Raw genomic sequence first — 15,907 nt, 5'->3', positions numbered from 1 at the left:
CACCCCCCAAATCAGTATGCCCACTAGAAGCGGTAACTTTTAAAATCTTAAATTTCTGAAGAAACCTTGAAACTGTGGCTGATGGGGTCACATCAAGTATTCCTTGCCCGTCTCTGCCTTTTGGTTACAACAGGAGTCCAGACAGCGTGACTCAGTTGCTTAACCTTTAAGCAGATAAAGTGAGATAAAGCCAACCAATAATCACAAGTGTTTTCCAAGGAATTACTGGCTCCTTCAAGGTGCATTCTGCTCTAAGGCTATTTTTCCATAGGCCATTACTAAGTAAAAAGAAAATCAGCCCCTTGCAGCTGAGTTACCAGTACCGCTGTGATCTGAAGTTATTGATCAACAAATGTCCTAGACTACCTCAAAAAAACAAACCCAAAACCCCCACCTCTACCCTTTCTACTCCCAATTGCTTATTTCTGTGCTCCCATGAGCCCTCATCTCCTGTGCAGACACAAGCATGTGTGGATGCCAAGCAATAAACAAGACCAAAAAAGTGGCCCCAGCAAGTACTCCCTCACACCTTCCCCTCAGGCAAGCTGTTACTCAGATCATGTTCCTAACTCAGCTCCCCAGGCTGATCCTGCATACTCCCACTGGCACTCAGAGAGGGACTGTGCTGGGCAGGAAGAATCAAGTGGGCAATGGGAACACTCTCCAGGCTAGCACTACCGAACTGCATGGGTTTAAGTAGTTAACTTCAGCTGGAACTACTCCAAGTTTTCCTATTACAAGACCTTGTTTCTAGCTGTTTATTTAAAGGTTTTGACAGACTTTAACCTGAAGCTTGATTTTTCCACTGGGGAGCTGTCCTAATGCCTGTTTCTCATCCACATTAAAATAGCACAGCCTGCTCAATGAAGATTTGTAGCATCTTAAACTGACAGGGAAGTATGATCTGCAGTGATGAGAAAGAAAAAGTGACGGGTGCCTCAGGAGCATATTTTATCATCTTCTGTAAAATTTGCCCAACAAATAAGCATTACAGGTTATGAATGTGAAGTAAAGACTTTGGGAGATTGCTCTGCTAAAACCCAAAAAGGTTTAAGGAATGATCAGTCCACATTCCCTGAAGCTGCTGAACAATACTTGCTGTGCAGGTATAGCTCTCACCACCAGCAGTTCATGAAGCAACAGCAGTGAGCTGCTTTTGTGTACTCTCAGTTATTCCAGAGCAGAAAGCAAAGAGAGGGGAAACTTGAGCGTAAAGGAACAGAAAGCTGAAAAAGGTTCAGTTTTCCCTGGGACGGGGTGGGGGGGAAGACACTGAGAGGGAACAGAGCTGCAGCTTAAACCTGGATCTCAGAGAAGAGTGGGAGAAGCAGGAAAAGAAAGCTGTGACTTGAAACTAGAGAAGGAGATAGGGAGAGATGGACACACTGAAGATGGACAAGAGTTGGCATTGCCTTTGCCATGCAGAGAAAAAGAGCCAAAGGAAACAAAGCTGTGACAGCCTGGTGCAGCTTCCTTGTTACCATTTGCATGAGAAATGGAATTAAAGGTTAAAATGATGGGAAGGGAGAAATCAAATCAATTCAGAGTTTGATAAAGAGGAGAAGCAGGTAGTAGAGATAGCAGCAAGGAACTAGAGGTAGATTTACAACTGAGCTGCTCAGGAACACAAGTGAAAGGCAGAAGCCTGAAGGTACAGCCTGATGCCGCCCTCAGCTACTTTAACATTTACACAATGCTGCCTCGAACAGGCAAGAAACACCCAGAAGTCTTTTGAGACATGGGCTTCCATCTCTTCAGCTGGATCAGATTCCTTAGGAATTCACAGCTCTTAAATTGGGTTCAGCATGGCTAGCATGAGCATGTGCAAGGGCACTGGAGCTGCTTGCCCCCTCCCTGCACCAAGCCCCATTCAGGCAGGCAGGGAACATGTTACACAAGGAGGATGGAGCTGGCTGGGACAGCGAGAAGCAGGTAAGGGAAAAGGCAGCACTCCCTAAGCTTTGGGAAACCAGTCACGTAGGCCTATGCCCACCAAAGACTGTCCTCTGGACCCGGGATGATGCAACTGTGGCCACTTTCGTTATCTTTTCAATGCCCTTAAACATCAGGCAGCCCCAAGGAGTATTAGAACATCCCAAAAAAGACCGTTTTTACCTCTAGCATTATGTAACTTCTGAACGCTTGATTTGTATTGGGGTAGCAAACTAGCATATATATTCATATACTGCATAGATTTACAATGCCTGTCAATACTACTAGATTTATCTCAGCTCAAGGCGAGTATATCATTTATGTGGAATGACAGCAAAATATTTTTTATATGTCTCCATATCATAGCAAGAGAAAGGTTTCCAGACACCAAACCCATGTCACTGAAAGTTCAAGTACAAAGTTGGATGTAAAGAATACTTCTCTATGTGTCCTTCTGTTAGTTTAATAGGGATCACAATCACTTTAATTACAGTACTTCTACATAAATAATTTCGGATGACTACCCCTATTGAACACTAACACAAATAACGACCCACCAAAAGATGGGCTTGCAAACAGTCAGCGTACGTTTAGCTGCTCATGAACTGCCTGGATTTTGTTGCAATAATTAAGCTGTTTGAAAAGACACCATTAATTTGATCACTCTGGTGCTACATAGAACACACCTGGAGTACTATCGAATCACAGAGAGTACCGAGTTGGAGCTTAAGATATGATCCTGACCCACCTTCCACAGGAAGAATAGCTGACAAGTTAAATTAGCATTGTGGTCCAGTATTACCAGCCCTTCACTTTAATGGCACTGAATTTTATACAGATGTAAGGAGTGGGGGAAAAAAAGTGCAAAACCCCCAAATTAGTTTGCTTAGTAAGACCTACAGAAACAGCCTCTTTACTTGCAAAGAGTAAACAGAAAAAACACTTTTATAAATTGTTCAAATTAGCAGTCACAGTTCATGACGATGTGTTTGTGAGGAGATACCATAAGCACAAAAGAATCAATGCAAGTAGGTACGTGACTACTTATTTCTCTACACAGTAAAGCAAAACCAGTAACTAGAAGTGATTTACCTAAAATATTTTATGAGCATTACTAAAAGGACTCAGAAGTCAACTGTTGCACAACTGCTATAATCCAGCACAAATATGTGCTGCTGCCAATGGTAGTACCTTTGATTTACCTCCCACACACCAGCGTTTCCAGCACCAGCAGAGGTAGGAGTAAGCACCAGGGAAACCGGGACGGGCTTCTGGCTGGAGCATCTGGCCTGTCACATTGATGATGCAAATAGAGGCTTATTTACCATAGCTCAGATGCACTGCAGTAACCTGTTGTTACACACACTGCCTGTGGCTGGACCCAGAAAGGTATGGCCAATTACACCTTTATATTGGTGTTGCTAACAGCAAAATAATTATAGAAAATTAATTACTTGAAGACAACTCTTCAAAAAAACCACACTGCAATTTCAGTAACAAAAAAAAAATTAAAATAATAATTTGTCCTTCCCAGGTACAGCTCAGACAGAGCTTGGAATGAAATAAAGGAAGTGCCCTCAAAGGGGGTGGCAGAAATTCCTCACACTTGCAATCACCACTGAGTAAAGCCAGAGAGGTTGTCAGCTGGGTTGGTTGGTTGTTTCCTTTCAATGTCATGCAAGTCTCTGAAGCCAATATTGCAGCCCAGCTAAAGCATTTCCATTTCAGAGCACCATGCCCCTGGTTGCAAACCAATTGTGATTTTCTGAAAGGACATGGGAAAATAATCAGGGAACAGAGGGTAAGAGCAATTCTGCCCCAAACTCAGCCACTGCAATGACCACCAAAATGAAGGTTTATTAATTCAATTTTTCTTTCACGACTGCTACTCAGCTATCGGTGGAAGTTATATAAGTGATTAATTCCACATCTTTGTAAGACTTTGCTTTTACTTTAAATTCTTCAACATGGCAGTAACTTAAAGTGAAAGGGAAATTCCCATTCTAGAGAATCCAGTTAACTAATGAATACACCCTGCTTTGGCTCAGGAAAAGCTTTCCTTTAATAGCTTCCTCATTACAGTTAAAGAGTTAAAAATATGCAATTATTAGAAAAACGTCTTTACAAAAGCATGTCTTAGCCAAAATTAGGGGCTGTATTACAATGCATGTGCCTGTTATTTATGGAAGGAAAGAAAAATCAAAGCTAAATACAGTTTTCACAGTTGTAAAAGAATATGCAAAATAATGGCAGAATTCAACAGGTTAGCAAAAACATTTGGAGGAAAAAAAAATTATCCCGAAGAACTTCAATTTTATTCAATATCTCACTTATTAGATAGTATCTCTAAGCTGAAAATAACTTTTGTGTCTGCGTAACACAGAAGATTCTAATAAAAGAGAAGTAGAGAATACAAACTTCAAATAAGTCTTTAATAGATATTGCAGGTTGCCAAAACCAAAGCAGCTTCCCTGCACCCAAGCTGGCACCATCCCAGCATGAAGCAGTTGAGGATCTACTAAGCACCCACAGCACCTCCAGCATGAAACCAGACAAATCCAAGGACAAGATGTCCCCAACCAGACAGCGAGGGCAAGACACAGGGACATGCCTTACAGTAACCCCACCTACAGCTGTGGATGTTAGGAGGGCAAGAGGGGAGCGAGCTACAGGCAGCTTGAGTGCTTGTCAACAGAGCAGCACGTGCTTCTGAGACTGACAGCAGCTGAACACTTGCCTAGGCATACCAGTAGTCTGCCCCAGTGGGGTATTCCTTATATTCTTACACTTTAGGCTAGGCTTGACATATATCTAAAAATCTGCAAGCATGGGTAAGTCCCTGATAACTTTACTTAATCATATGTGCCTAGCTAACGCACATAACCAAGCTCTCAAAAATCCTGCCTGACAGTAATATCTTATTGTTACCAGGTATAAACAACCTTTACTGGCATATTTCACAGATTGCTGTGACAGCACATCTCATTTTTTAACAAATCATCAAGGCCATTAAAAACACAGCTCAAGGTTTATAACTCACAAGATAGCTAGTCCCATTAAACCGCTCACTGTGCACGTGTGGCAGGCAGAAAAACACATTCTAAGCTTAATGAACACATCGGTTAAATAATCATATATCAACTTGAAACAAGCTCCTGGAAACAGCTTTTCATGTGAATTTTGAGGAAGTAGTAATTACTATGAAATGCCTTCCCCCATCCAGGTCTTCAGTATAAATATGAAGAGTTCTTTAAAAGATGTAGTTTAATCATACTTGAGTCTGACACAATACAAAATTCTCTCCAGTCAAGACACGTTTTTAAAATATATACATGGAATCATTGGGAAAGAGAACAAAACATCACTGTGCCCCTGCAGGCATCCGTGGTGTCCCACATCCGGAATCCTGTGTACACTCCTGGCTCTCCCCCCTTCCTTGCTTTGCAGTCTTAAAGAGAATTAGGAAAGGTATGAAGTTGAATGATCAAAGGTGACAAACAGCTTCATTATAAAAAGCAGGTTACATAAGTGAAGAACTTTTAGCCTGAAAAACAACAATGGAGAGGGGGACTGGATAAAATCACAATCACAGAATTGTTACCTGCCTTGACCAGGATGAGGACTGGGCAAGTTTCACACATTATTAAGAGGTGTCAGGCTGAAGACAAGCAAAAGAAATGGTTCTTCCAGTTGTGGAGCTTTTTCTTTTTAAATTTACTGTTAGATTTATTAAGCAGAATGTCCATTCAAAGCCAAGCTTCTTGATATAGAAACATGTTGATGTCAAAAGCTTCTGTGAGCTAAATAAGCACCTAGGTAACAGGCAGGAGAAAATCAACTGAAATGTATTAAATAAGAGAACTCAAAGTAATCCTTGCCTTAAAAGATGAGATAGGGGGAGTCTACAAGTTGCCCTCCTGCCAACAGTCTGTTAGCATGTAGTGACACTTTCCATTTCTTTGCTCAGAAGGAGGTTGTCAAGTAGGTCCTGTAAATTGGCAGGGCCTTGGATGGTAAGGGCATAAATAAAAAGAGAAGTCCAGCCAAAAAAAAGACTAACGAAGAGGTACTGGAAGGGCCAGAAGAAGGCTGTAGCCAGGTGCATGTTGCCATGGTTGCCCTTTCACTATAAAAAACACGATGAGCCTGGGGACCCTGCAAACATCCAACGCCTGCTGTTGAGCTTTCATACTGACGTCCCCAGCTGGCCAAGGAACAAGTAGCAGGTACATGCTTGCACACCGGGGTCTTAGAGCTTCTCCCAAACATGGTCTGTCAGATGCGAGGTGAAGAAACAAAGCAACCAGAGTATCAATCTTCCAAACTGTTTCCACTGGGCACAAATCAGTGGAATGTTGCACAAGCCCCCGCTCAGAGGAAACAAGCAGGACAGATAATAGGACAGGAGGTAAAACCAGAACTATTAAGGGTCAGGACTGTCTGCTTGCAGAAAGAGACATGCCCATGGCCAAATGACAGCCTTCACCTGGAAGGAGCTGGGGAGGAAGGGGGTGAGGGTATGACAGACTGCTCTTTATTATGTGCTGTGCGTGAGGTTTCAAACATCATGCTCCTTGGCCGCAACAGCAGGGCACACAATACATGTTTAGTAGCTGTGCAGCAGGGGTTGTCCACTGAGATTGCCCACGTTGGATTGCGTTGAAAATGGCATATGGTGCTAACCAGACGTTTTGTCTGACCAGGTACAGACATTCTTCTACTCTTGTGTGTCTTCAATACTCAAACTATGCCATAAGCCAACTAATCACTGAGTAAACCAGCAACTTACAAGGCTCAAGAAAAAAATACAGATCACCTGTCTGTCGTAAGAGATGAGGATTTGAAAATTTCATTAATTTTCTGAAACTGTTATCTAAGATATTCAAATAGCTTCATTACTACAAAGAGCCTTTTTATGGTATTAATCCAGATTAGTAATGACTGTTCATCTTGGAGTTTGCCTAATTCTTTAGTTCTACCTGATGCAATAGAACCACCTAATCCTTCCTTTGAAGCATGGTCCTTGCCCTCTGAAAATCCATCACTGCTCCTTCCCCTACTTCCTGCTCCAAGATCATGGTTCCATTTGTTTTACTACCTTATCAGCCTGTCCATAGCTAATTTTGGAAAGGAAAGTAGTCAGAACTCCTCTACAGCAGTGATTTAACTCCCAGCTCGCCCAACCACCTGGAAGAAAAGGAGCAGGGTTCTCATTAATCAAAGATCCTCATCATTTCCACAGCTGATGATCAGAAAAATAGGCGGCTCTTTCTGGGCAAGAGAAATAAAAGCATTTTTGTTATGTGTCACTTTTCACAGCCTGTAGTTTTACAGGCTACGTTTACTTCGACATGAGCACTACAGCTTTGGATGGAACTGTAACTGCAGAGATGACCCTTTATCAACAACTTCATCACTCTAAAGTAGCCTGATCTCAGTTCGAGACCAGACTGTTCATCAGATCCACTTCCCTCAGCACAGACACAGTGAATCACATCCTAAAAGGGGTACAGACAATCTCACGTGCCCCGTACTATTAGTACGGCATCGCTGGCAGGCAAAAAAATGCATGGAGGCAGCCGTGAGCTGCCCACTTTCAAGGGCTCAACCAAGACACAAGAAGACTCCCTACCATCCCAAATTGGGTTCCCACATCTCAGGGTGCACTTGGGAACACAAGGCTGGAGCTCAGCATCACAAACACTCCAGCAAGCACTCTGAGAACCCGGTTTTGAGCTTTGCCTCTTCGCTTCTGCACCCTGGCAGTTCAGACAAAGCCCCCCCATGAAAGGCAACAAATCTTTACAAAGGAGATAGGCCAATACCCACCACCTTTCCATCCTGTCAGTGGGACATTACGCAGCTGTTAATGTTCTCCTGAAAGCTGTAGCCTGCGGTTCTTGGTGTTTTTAAATGAACCTAGATCAACCAGAAACACGCCCAACTGGAAAGAAAAAACAATTGTCCTCTGCTATCTTCCTTCCTAGAAAACACACTTGCCCACGTTTACTAAATCCACTGAGATTCAACATGAGTTGCATGCCTGCCATTAATTAATCAGTGTCACACTTTCTCAAAAAAAAAAAAAAATCACAGAATATTTCAATTTTAATGATATAAAGGAAATAAAATTTTTTAAAGTCCTTACAGGAAAAAAAAGAAAAAAAAAAAAAAAGGAAGTCCTAACACGAGCACCTTGACGCCCATGAATAAAATGAAATTAAGTAAATGGTCATGCTTGTACCACAGTGGCACCCTGCCTGTTATGCAAGATTGGTGGGGCAGCGGCTAGGCTGAAGAGGAAGTCTTAGGCTCCTCTTCGATTTGGAAACATCTGTCCCTAGGCAAGGGACATATGTCATTAACACACTACCGTACAAGTGTCTGTCTTAGTTTCCTCAGTTAATTACACTGCTAATCTAACCACAAGTAGCGAGTCTATAAGAAGGTGTAAAAATTAATACCCCTCAGTACTACTACATCAAGCAAAGTATGTTTCGGTCAAGTGCATCTGTGGCCGCTTACAAACACCCAGAACTGGAAAGACACAAGTTACCTTGCCTTCTGTGTTACTAATAAGAAGAAACAGTAGCAGTGACATTCTCCAAGTAATAGTGAGCATGCAAATAAGCAGAGATTTCATCCACAGCAGTACACCAAATAATGAATGATCCAACAACCCCTTCAGGTTTCAGGGCAACAAAAATCAAACACTTGGACGTCCAGTGAAGCCTACTTTCATAGCATCCTCCTGGTCTCCAATTCACAGCAGTCAGAAACACGTCATGTAGTTTGCAATACTTAGCAGTTGTTAGTCAAGAAGAATGACAGGTCAAGACTATGGTTCAGAGCTCTAAAGGTAACATTTTCAAAGGAATTTAAAAAAAAAAAAAAAAAAAACCTCAATTACTTCCACCATTGTGGCAAGAAACGCTTTCCCTTTTTCCTCTCCTCCCTTCTCAGGCTTTCCTTATGTTTTAAGCTCTTAAGAATATTTTTTTTCTTTCATCCATGTTGAGTTTAATATATATATAGCAAAAAGTGAGAGCACCTACATGGCCCATTCCCAGAGCTCAGCTTTGTTTGACCACTTTCAAGTGCAGGTATGAGTCCAAGTCCACAGATCCTGGTCTTGATACATATGCGCTCCATGAACAGGAAAACATTTTCACAGCACTGCCCATTTCGGCTCACTCTGGATCACAGGGGAAGGAAGCTCCTGCACACTGCCCTCACAATGCTTCCTCAGAAAGAACCCTGTACAACAAGGAATCCAGTGGGCAGAGCAGGAAGGTGGATCCCAACATCCACAGACAGTACACCTCAAGCAATACCAGCATTTCTTTATAGGTTTGTATATGCAGAAACCATACTTGCAGGGTAATGAGCAGAGCTGCCTGTATGGAAAGCAGTGAATAGTTTTTACTTGAATCATAGGTTGGAATGCAGCACTGCTAAAATTAACATTTGACATGGAAGTAATAGGTACCTCAACCTCTAAAATTGCTGCTGTCTCCACAATGACCCTGTTCCTTGAACAGACTGCAAGGTTTACTCACCAGCTCTATCTCTTGGCCAACTTGAAACAAAAAACACCCACAGAACAAATGAACAAAACCCCAAATGTTTCATTGTCTACATAAATGCTAGTAAGTAGACAGCAGCGACACATGAAGCTTCACTGACATTTGGTCTGCTGAACTCTGCAGTCAAAGAAAGCTGAAGCTACAGCAGTTGTACTTCTGAATGATCCTAATTTGGAAGGGGTACTAGAGAGTTGCAGTGACAGCAGTATCAGACAATTAATGTCATTAAATTGTCCAAGAAATCCTTTTTCGTTGAAGTTAAGCATAACCAGGATCCCAATAGTAACTGCATCTAGGAAGATAACTTATTCACCATAAAACAGAATTCACCCATACTCAAAGACTACAATACAGCCAACTTACACCAACTACTACCTTCTTGTTTCCCTTCAGTTATCAGGCAATTTTTCTCCTCCTGCCCCCAAGAACTGTCCTTCTTCTTGGTTACTTTGCTAAATCTGCGCATCTTACCAAAACATTCATCCACTCAACTGGCAATTGCAATTTGTAAGGAGCTATAACCGCATCAGACAAGTCAGTAAAGATCAAAAGAAAAAGCTAAAATACCACAGAGGTAAAGGGATTGATTACAATGATTGCAGCGGAAGAGCAGAATAATACATGACTTGCAATTCAGCAAAAGTCTGAAATGCAACAAAGAGGTGGAAAAAACACAGTAACAAATAAACATTAAGTCACCAGAAAGCCTTCTGTTGACAGATAAACACAAAACAAGAAAAACAAGTTGACAAATTTGTATACAATAGGAATTCAACAAACCATCTCCCACTGAACCCCCAAGCTATCAATGTTTTAAATTAAAATTCTGTTGCAATTTACACAGCCCTTATTGCCTGGAAACAGACACACATATACATGGATAGGAACTTGGTATTATTTACCACACACATTAGAAGCAAGGTGGAATTAGAGGGGTTGGAAAAAAAACCCACCCAATAAAAAAAGAAGGTATTGCACATTCATAATAGTTAATGAAAACAATTATATCTATCCTACTCACTAAAAATTCAATCCCATGCCAAACAAAACTCTCCGGAAGCAACTCAAGAGTTTGAAAGAGCTTACGTCTTTCAAATAACAACCTTCTTTGGAATTTCTTACAATACATTCTACCAACAGCTGTAGCACATTTTTTACATTAAACAAGGATATTAAACTTGATAGGACACCAGTCTGGCTTCAGTTGGATTCCCTTTGTTGCAAGCATTTTGTTTTAATGAATCACTGACCACAATCAAAAAAGTAGCAGCTGAACACGAGGTTCTCAACAGACTTCCAATCCTGGATGCAGGGTATCGGTGGGAGAGAATTATTACCTTCACCCTCAGCTACAGCAGCCTGAAGTACAAGTCCCGGTTTGTTTTCACTAAAATAAGTGGACACACCCCCTTGAAGAACATGCAAGAGTTTAAACACACACTGAACCTAAGTGAGCGTAAAAATAATATTTTTGATGGGATGTTTCTGTAAGCGTCCAAACGCTGCAGTTTAAGTGATCCCCAAAGCTCTCCTCAAACCTTCAGAAGCACAGTTATTTGTCAGCAATCCTGTGAAGCCCCTCACTGACATACAAGTGTGTTACACATGATACCCAGGAATGCACAGACTCACACCAAGAACTAGAAACTGCCATGAGCTCTCAGAGCTCAGTATTGTACTCTACTCACACAAAAGGCTCAGCTGAGGTTTAGTAATTATGTTTGCAGAAGGGCTGCTTAGTCTTCATAACAGGACCTGTTATATTAATTATGTTCATCCCATCGTATCAGATATAAATCATGCTTCAAAACAAGACAGCATCATTCTGTGTGTGTTTGTGTGTCAGAACAGAGTGGTTACACACACACGAAAAGGAAAGTTACAGCAGACAAAACAGCAACAGCAGAAAAAATAACACGCTCTCTGCCCACTCAATTTAGCACTGCTTGAGCGCTGGGAGCAAGGTTTATGCTTGTTTTCAGAGCAGAAAAGCAGGGATGCATTTCAGGACAGGCCACTACATTTTGCTAGTCCCACACTAATACAAAAATAGGAATCCTTGTGTAAATATAATTTTAAACCGCTTAAAACCGCACAGAACAGTTGATCAATATCACTCTTGTATAGTCACATAATCCTAAAGATCTGACTATGCCACAAAACGAAGATGCAGGTACAGCCAACACTCCCAGTCTTGCCAGTCACTGTTACCACACCCTTGTCATCATTACTGTGGCCATCATTACCCACTCCTGCTATTCCTACCCTGTTAGCATTAATGCAGTTTAGGTACACACTACTGTCACACCTTCATTTCTATAACTGCCTGTGCACTCCCTCTGGTTCATTTTGAAGCTTTCAGCAGACAAACAATAAAGAATAAAATTCTTTACATTAAATACTTTGCCCTCCCAGGTAGGCAGAACATTCCCAATTCAAAATTATCTAAAGAACAAGAGCTAGAGACTGCACACATTAAAGAAGTCATTAAAATATTTGCAGACAGCACAACAAACTCCAGCCCCGAGTCACCAGTGCCACACCATTGCTCACCCTCTCCTTGCACGGCCGCTCCAAGCGTCCCTGCCAGCCAGCAGGACAGAGACGCAGCAAGTCCCTGCCAAACTGTGGGAACTCTGAAGGCAGAAGGGCTGACTCCCCCCAATCTTCCCTTATGCAGAGCAAGAACTGAAATACCAGGTTGTCTTCTGCAGTGGGCCACCCAGATGGAGACAGGGAGCGGGGGGGCCACCCTGCCTCCCGCCCAACAGAGGAGAGGCGGGGTGCAGATGCGAGGGGGTTGCCTCATCAGGATTCATTCCCATCCCACTGAGCAGACAGTTCAGCTGAAAAGTACTAATCTGGGCCCCATAAGCTTGTTAAATAATGAACTTTACCCTTAGACTGAAAAAAGGGGGGTGGGGAAGCAGTGTTGCACAAGCTTATCAGTGCCCACTTGCTGCAGAACATGCCCTTGCAAGAGCTGTGCATGAAGAGCTACTACTATTTATATCTGTAACGCTTCCAAACTGCTGCAAGTCTCTAGGACAAGGTTAATGCATAACACTCACCTGCACACCACTCTAATACCCTTATTTTCTGCCCAGCTTTCCCTTCTATGTCGGGCCACCTTCAACATCATCTACACTTCTAAAAAGTTTTCTAAAGCTGAAGCGCATAAAAAATGAGTAAAGACAAGTAATTATTTTGCAAAGAGTTGGCCCAAAAGGCTGCACTTAGGTGTCAGTTTAATATGCAGCAGCATGGCATATGGATGGAAAGACAGAAGCAGTGTAACATCTATGAACACAAACTGAAACAATCACACATTTCTCACTGACGTGAAGAATGTTCAAGCAGATGACTTTTTACTGACAATATAATCATACTTTCCTTGAAGCAATTACTTACAGTTTACTTATTTAATCCTTTCATAATTACTTCAGACATTCATCTCAACATTCCCTCATCGCAGCAACAAATATGCACAGTACTTACTCAAACAGTTCCAGCAAAAGCAACAACTCACAACTAAAGACTTCCAACAAGACTAAGTTCACTTGGATCCAGTCATTCTCACTCACTCCCCGCACTACTCATTAGCAGTCAGTCACGAAGACATTTTTCTGGTAACGTAAGCGCTTAACACATGCTATCCGCCCCCCCCCCGGTCCCTTTGGTTTGATGAGCATTCCCCTTTTTCCAGGGAGCACTTGTGCTTCTACACAATGCACTACAGCGCAGCTCCCGAAGCCTTAGAGGTTTCTCTAAGAAACAGAGGCTGTCCACAGTACATGCATGGGAACACACAGCATTACTTAGGAGCACATCTTCCCTGCCAGCTGTTCTACCTCAGCAGCTGAAGGGTACTGAGCGTGCACTGCACTCCAGTTTGGATGCTTTCTACCTTTTCAGCATAAGCTGTTCTCAAGGGTTTGCAATTCAAACACTGGCTTCACCCAGCAAATAACTGACTGACAGTCATGGGCTGGACAGAGGTTGAGGTATTTTACCCTTCATTAAGTCCCGCATTTTTTTAAATAAATATTCTGAGTGACAAGAGCCACCAGCTGAATTGACTTTTCATTCCTATTTTAAAATATTTAAGTTTGAAAAATAGTTTATAAACATTTGAACAATACAATCACCGACAGCATACTAGCATTCAGAACACCGCAACTCAGCTGAAATGAAAATATTTGAAGAGAGACTACGGTACAGTCAGTAACCTTTTCCATGCAGGACATCATTTAAGAAATAGAAAATTCTGTGAACATATGGTCTACAACAGTTTGAACAAGTACAGCTAGTGTACACTACCAAAACTTGACATCCCATGGACTTACAGTAAAATCTTACAAACTTCTATTCAGTAAAACAAGCACCAGAGGGAAAAAAAAAATAAATCAGAATATCGGCTTAACTTTTAATCCACACACTTCCCCATCCCCTCTGGTGAAATGAATAATGAATGAGACGGGCCATGATTGCTTTCAATAAGTACGTCTGAAATCTTCCTAACAGCGAGAGGACGGTAAGAGCTGTTACAAGCTCAGACATCAAGCCTTCCCAGCAATGCCACATGCTTATACAACCACGTACGATGCACGCATCGTTTTTACGCATCAGCATACAGGAACTGCAAAACCGCAGGCACCCAAGGTACTGGAATTCTACATTATGAAACCTCCTATGCAAACAAAAATTAACACAGAATTGCAAGCATTCGTGACTGAGATCTGAGTGTTTAAGCCCAACCTTCACCGTCTGCATGGGCAGAACCAAAGTTTTCAGACTCGAGTGTCACCTTACACCTCGCGTCAACTCTGTCACGCAGCAGCAGTGTCAGTAATTCCAAGAGACTTCTCAACAAATGGAAAGGCTCAGGTTTTGTTGTCATCCTTCCCCCACGCCTCCCTCTCCGCTCCGTCCCTGCGCACAGCTGCTCCGCGGAGCTTTTCCCAGCCCTCCCTCCCTCCCGCTGCTCCCCGACCCAGCCCGCTGCTGGGACCCCGCAGCTCCGCCGGTACGGAGGCTGCCCGGGTACCGCACCCGGCTACCAGCACCGGGGCCGGGCCGGGCCGGGCTGGAGCTCTGCCCAAGCGCCGCTGCAAACGGCGGGACCGCGGGCAGGACGGCTCCCCACCGGGCAGCCCCAGCACCACGGCAGGATCAGAGCCCTGGGGCCGCGTCTGCCCATCAGGTGTAAAATACAGCTGTTCTCCGTACAACCTTTCTTCCAGCGACCCTGAAACCCCAGGCATGCGGTTTTTTCCTCCTTAAAGAAATCCTCCCCAAAGAAATTGCCCCCCCTCCCCCTCCCAGTTTTAACGAACCATCCCCCACTTAGAGAAGCTTTCCCTAAGTATTTTCCGCGGTGGGATTTCCTAGCGGTCCGTTCAAACGGACTCGGAGCCGCATGCCCAGAGCGGCGAGCTGACATCTGCAGCGGGGGCAGGGGCTTACCTTTGCCTCCCCCGCCTCGGACTCCTCCTCGTAGTACCCCTGGCCGGACTCGTAGGCGGCGGCGGCGGCCGGCTGCCGGGGTCCCAGCAGCACGGCACCAGCAGCAAGGCAGCAACCGAGGGAGAGCACCTCCAGCAAGTGCATTGTGCAAAGATGGCAGGGCGGGCGCGGAGCGGGGCGCGGTGCGCTTGGGAGCGTGCAGGAGAAATTATGAGGCTCCTTCTCTTCCTCTCTTCCCCACTTCTTTCGCTGTCGTCTCCCCCCTCCCTCCCCTCGCAATATCCAAGGCAGTAAATCCGCGGGATGGAAAAGATGCGGTAGCAGCAGCTCCTAGACGCCGGCAGGGGAGTTCCCAACTTTCCCGACCGCTTCGCAAATTCTCACCGAAGTTATCCGGAGTTTGCCAGGTAAAAAACCCACCAGGAAACCGGACATCCGAGGCTGCACTCGCTCAGGAGCAGGGGAGGTGGGAAGCGCAGAGAGGAGGGGGGAAGGAGGGAGAGCGAGAGGCAGAAAGGGATCGAGCGGCCGCTCGCACCCGGGCAGTCGCCTTCGCCCTCCCGCGCGGGCCGGGCCGGGCCGGGCCGAGGGGCTCCGGCTCCGCCCGCCGCGGAGGTCTCTCCGGACGCCTGTCAGCGGCAGCGCTGCCGGGGGGTGCGCGGCGGCGGGGACCGCGCATGGCGAAAGCGCCCTCTGCCTGCGCCTCTGCTCGGCGGGAGGGGGTCGGCGGCGGCCTTCCTCCTCCTCCTCCTCCTCCTCCCGCTGCTGCCGCCGCGGCGCCGCCTGCTGCCGGCGCTGCGCTGGCGCCCCAGGGAGCCGATGGCCCCGCATCGTGGACAAAAGGCCGCCCGGGGCGCGTCGCGTCGGGGCTGTGCCGGGAGAGCGAGGCGAGACAGGCCCGAGCCTCCCCCGTGCAGCCCGGA

General features: G+C 44.6%; 1 protein-coding gene across 1 annotated transcript in view; it reads right to left on the bottom strand.

Annotated features, from left to right (window-relative positions):
• Window positions 1-15,128, bottom strand: part of VEGFC (vascular endothelial growth factor C) — a gene marked incomplete at its 5' end in the record, with an annotated part of 74,124 nt that extends 58,996 nt beyond the window's left edge. Inside the window, one exon of the mRNA XM_084263731.1 lies at window positions 14,985-15,128. Within this exon, the coding sequence (XP_084119857.1) occupies window positions 14,985-15,128 (144 nt within the window). The remainder of the gene's footprint in view (window positions 1-14,984) is intronic.
• Window positions 15,129-15,907: the final 779 nt, after the last annotated feature.

This window comes from Gallinula chloropus (genome assembly GCF_964237585.1).
Source record: "Gallinula chloropus genome assembly, chromosome: 4".
In the NCBI taxonomy this organism is placed as follows: Eukaryota; Metazoa; Chordata; class Aves; order Gruiformes; family Rallidae; genus Gallinula; species Gallinula chloropus.
The sequence above is the reverse complement of the archived record's forward strand: the minus strand, read 5'-3'. Positions and strand labels throughout refer to the sequence as shown.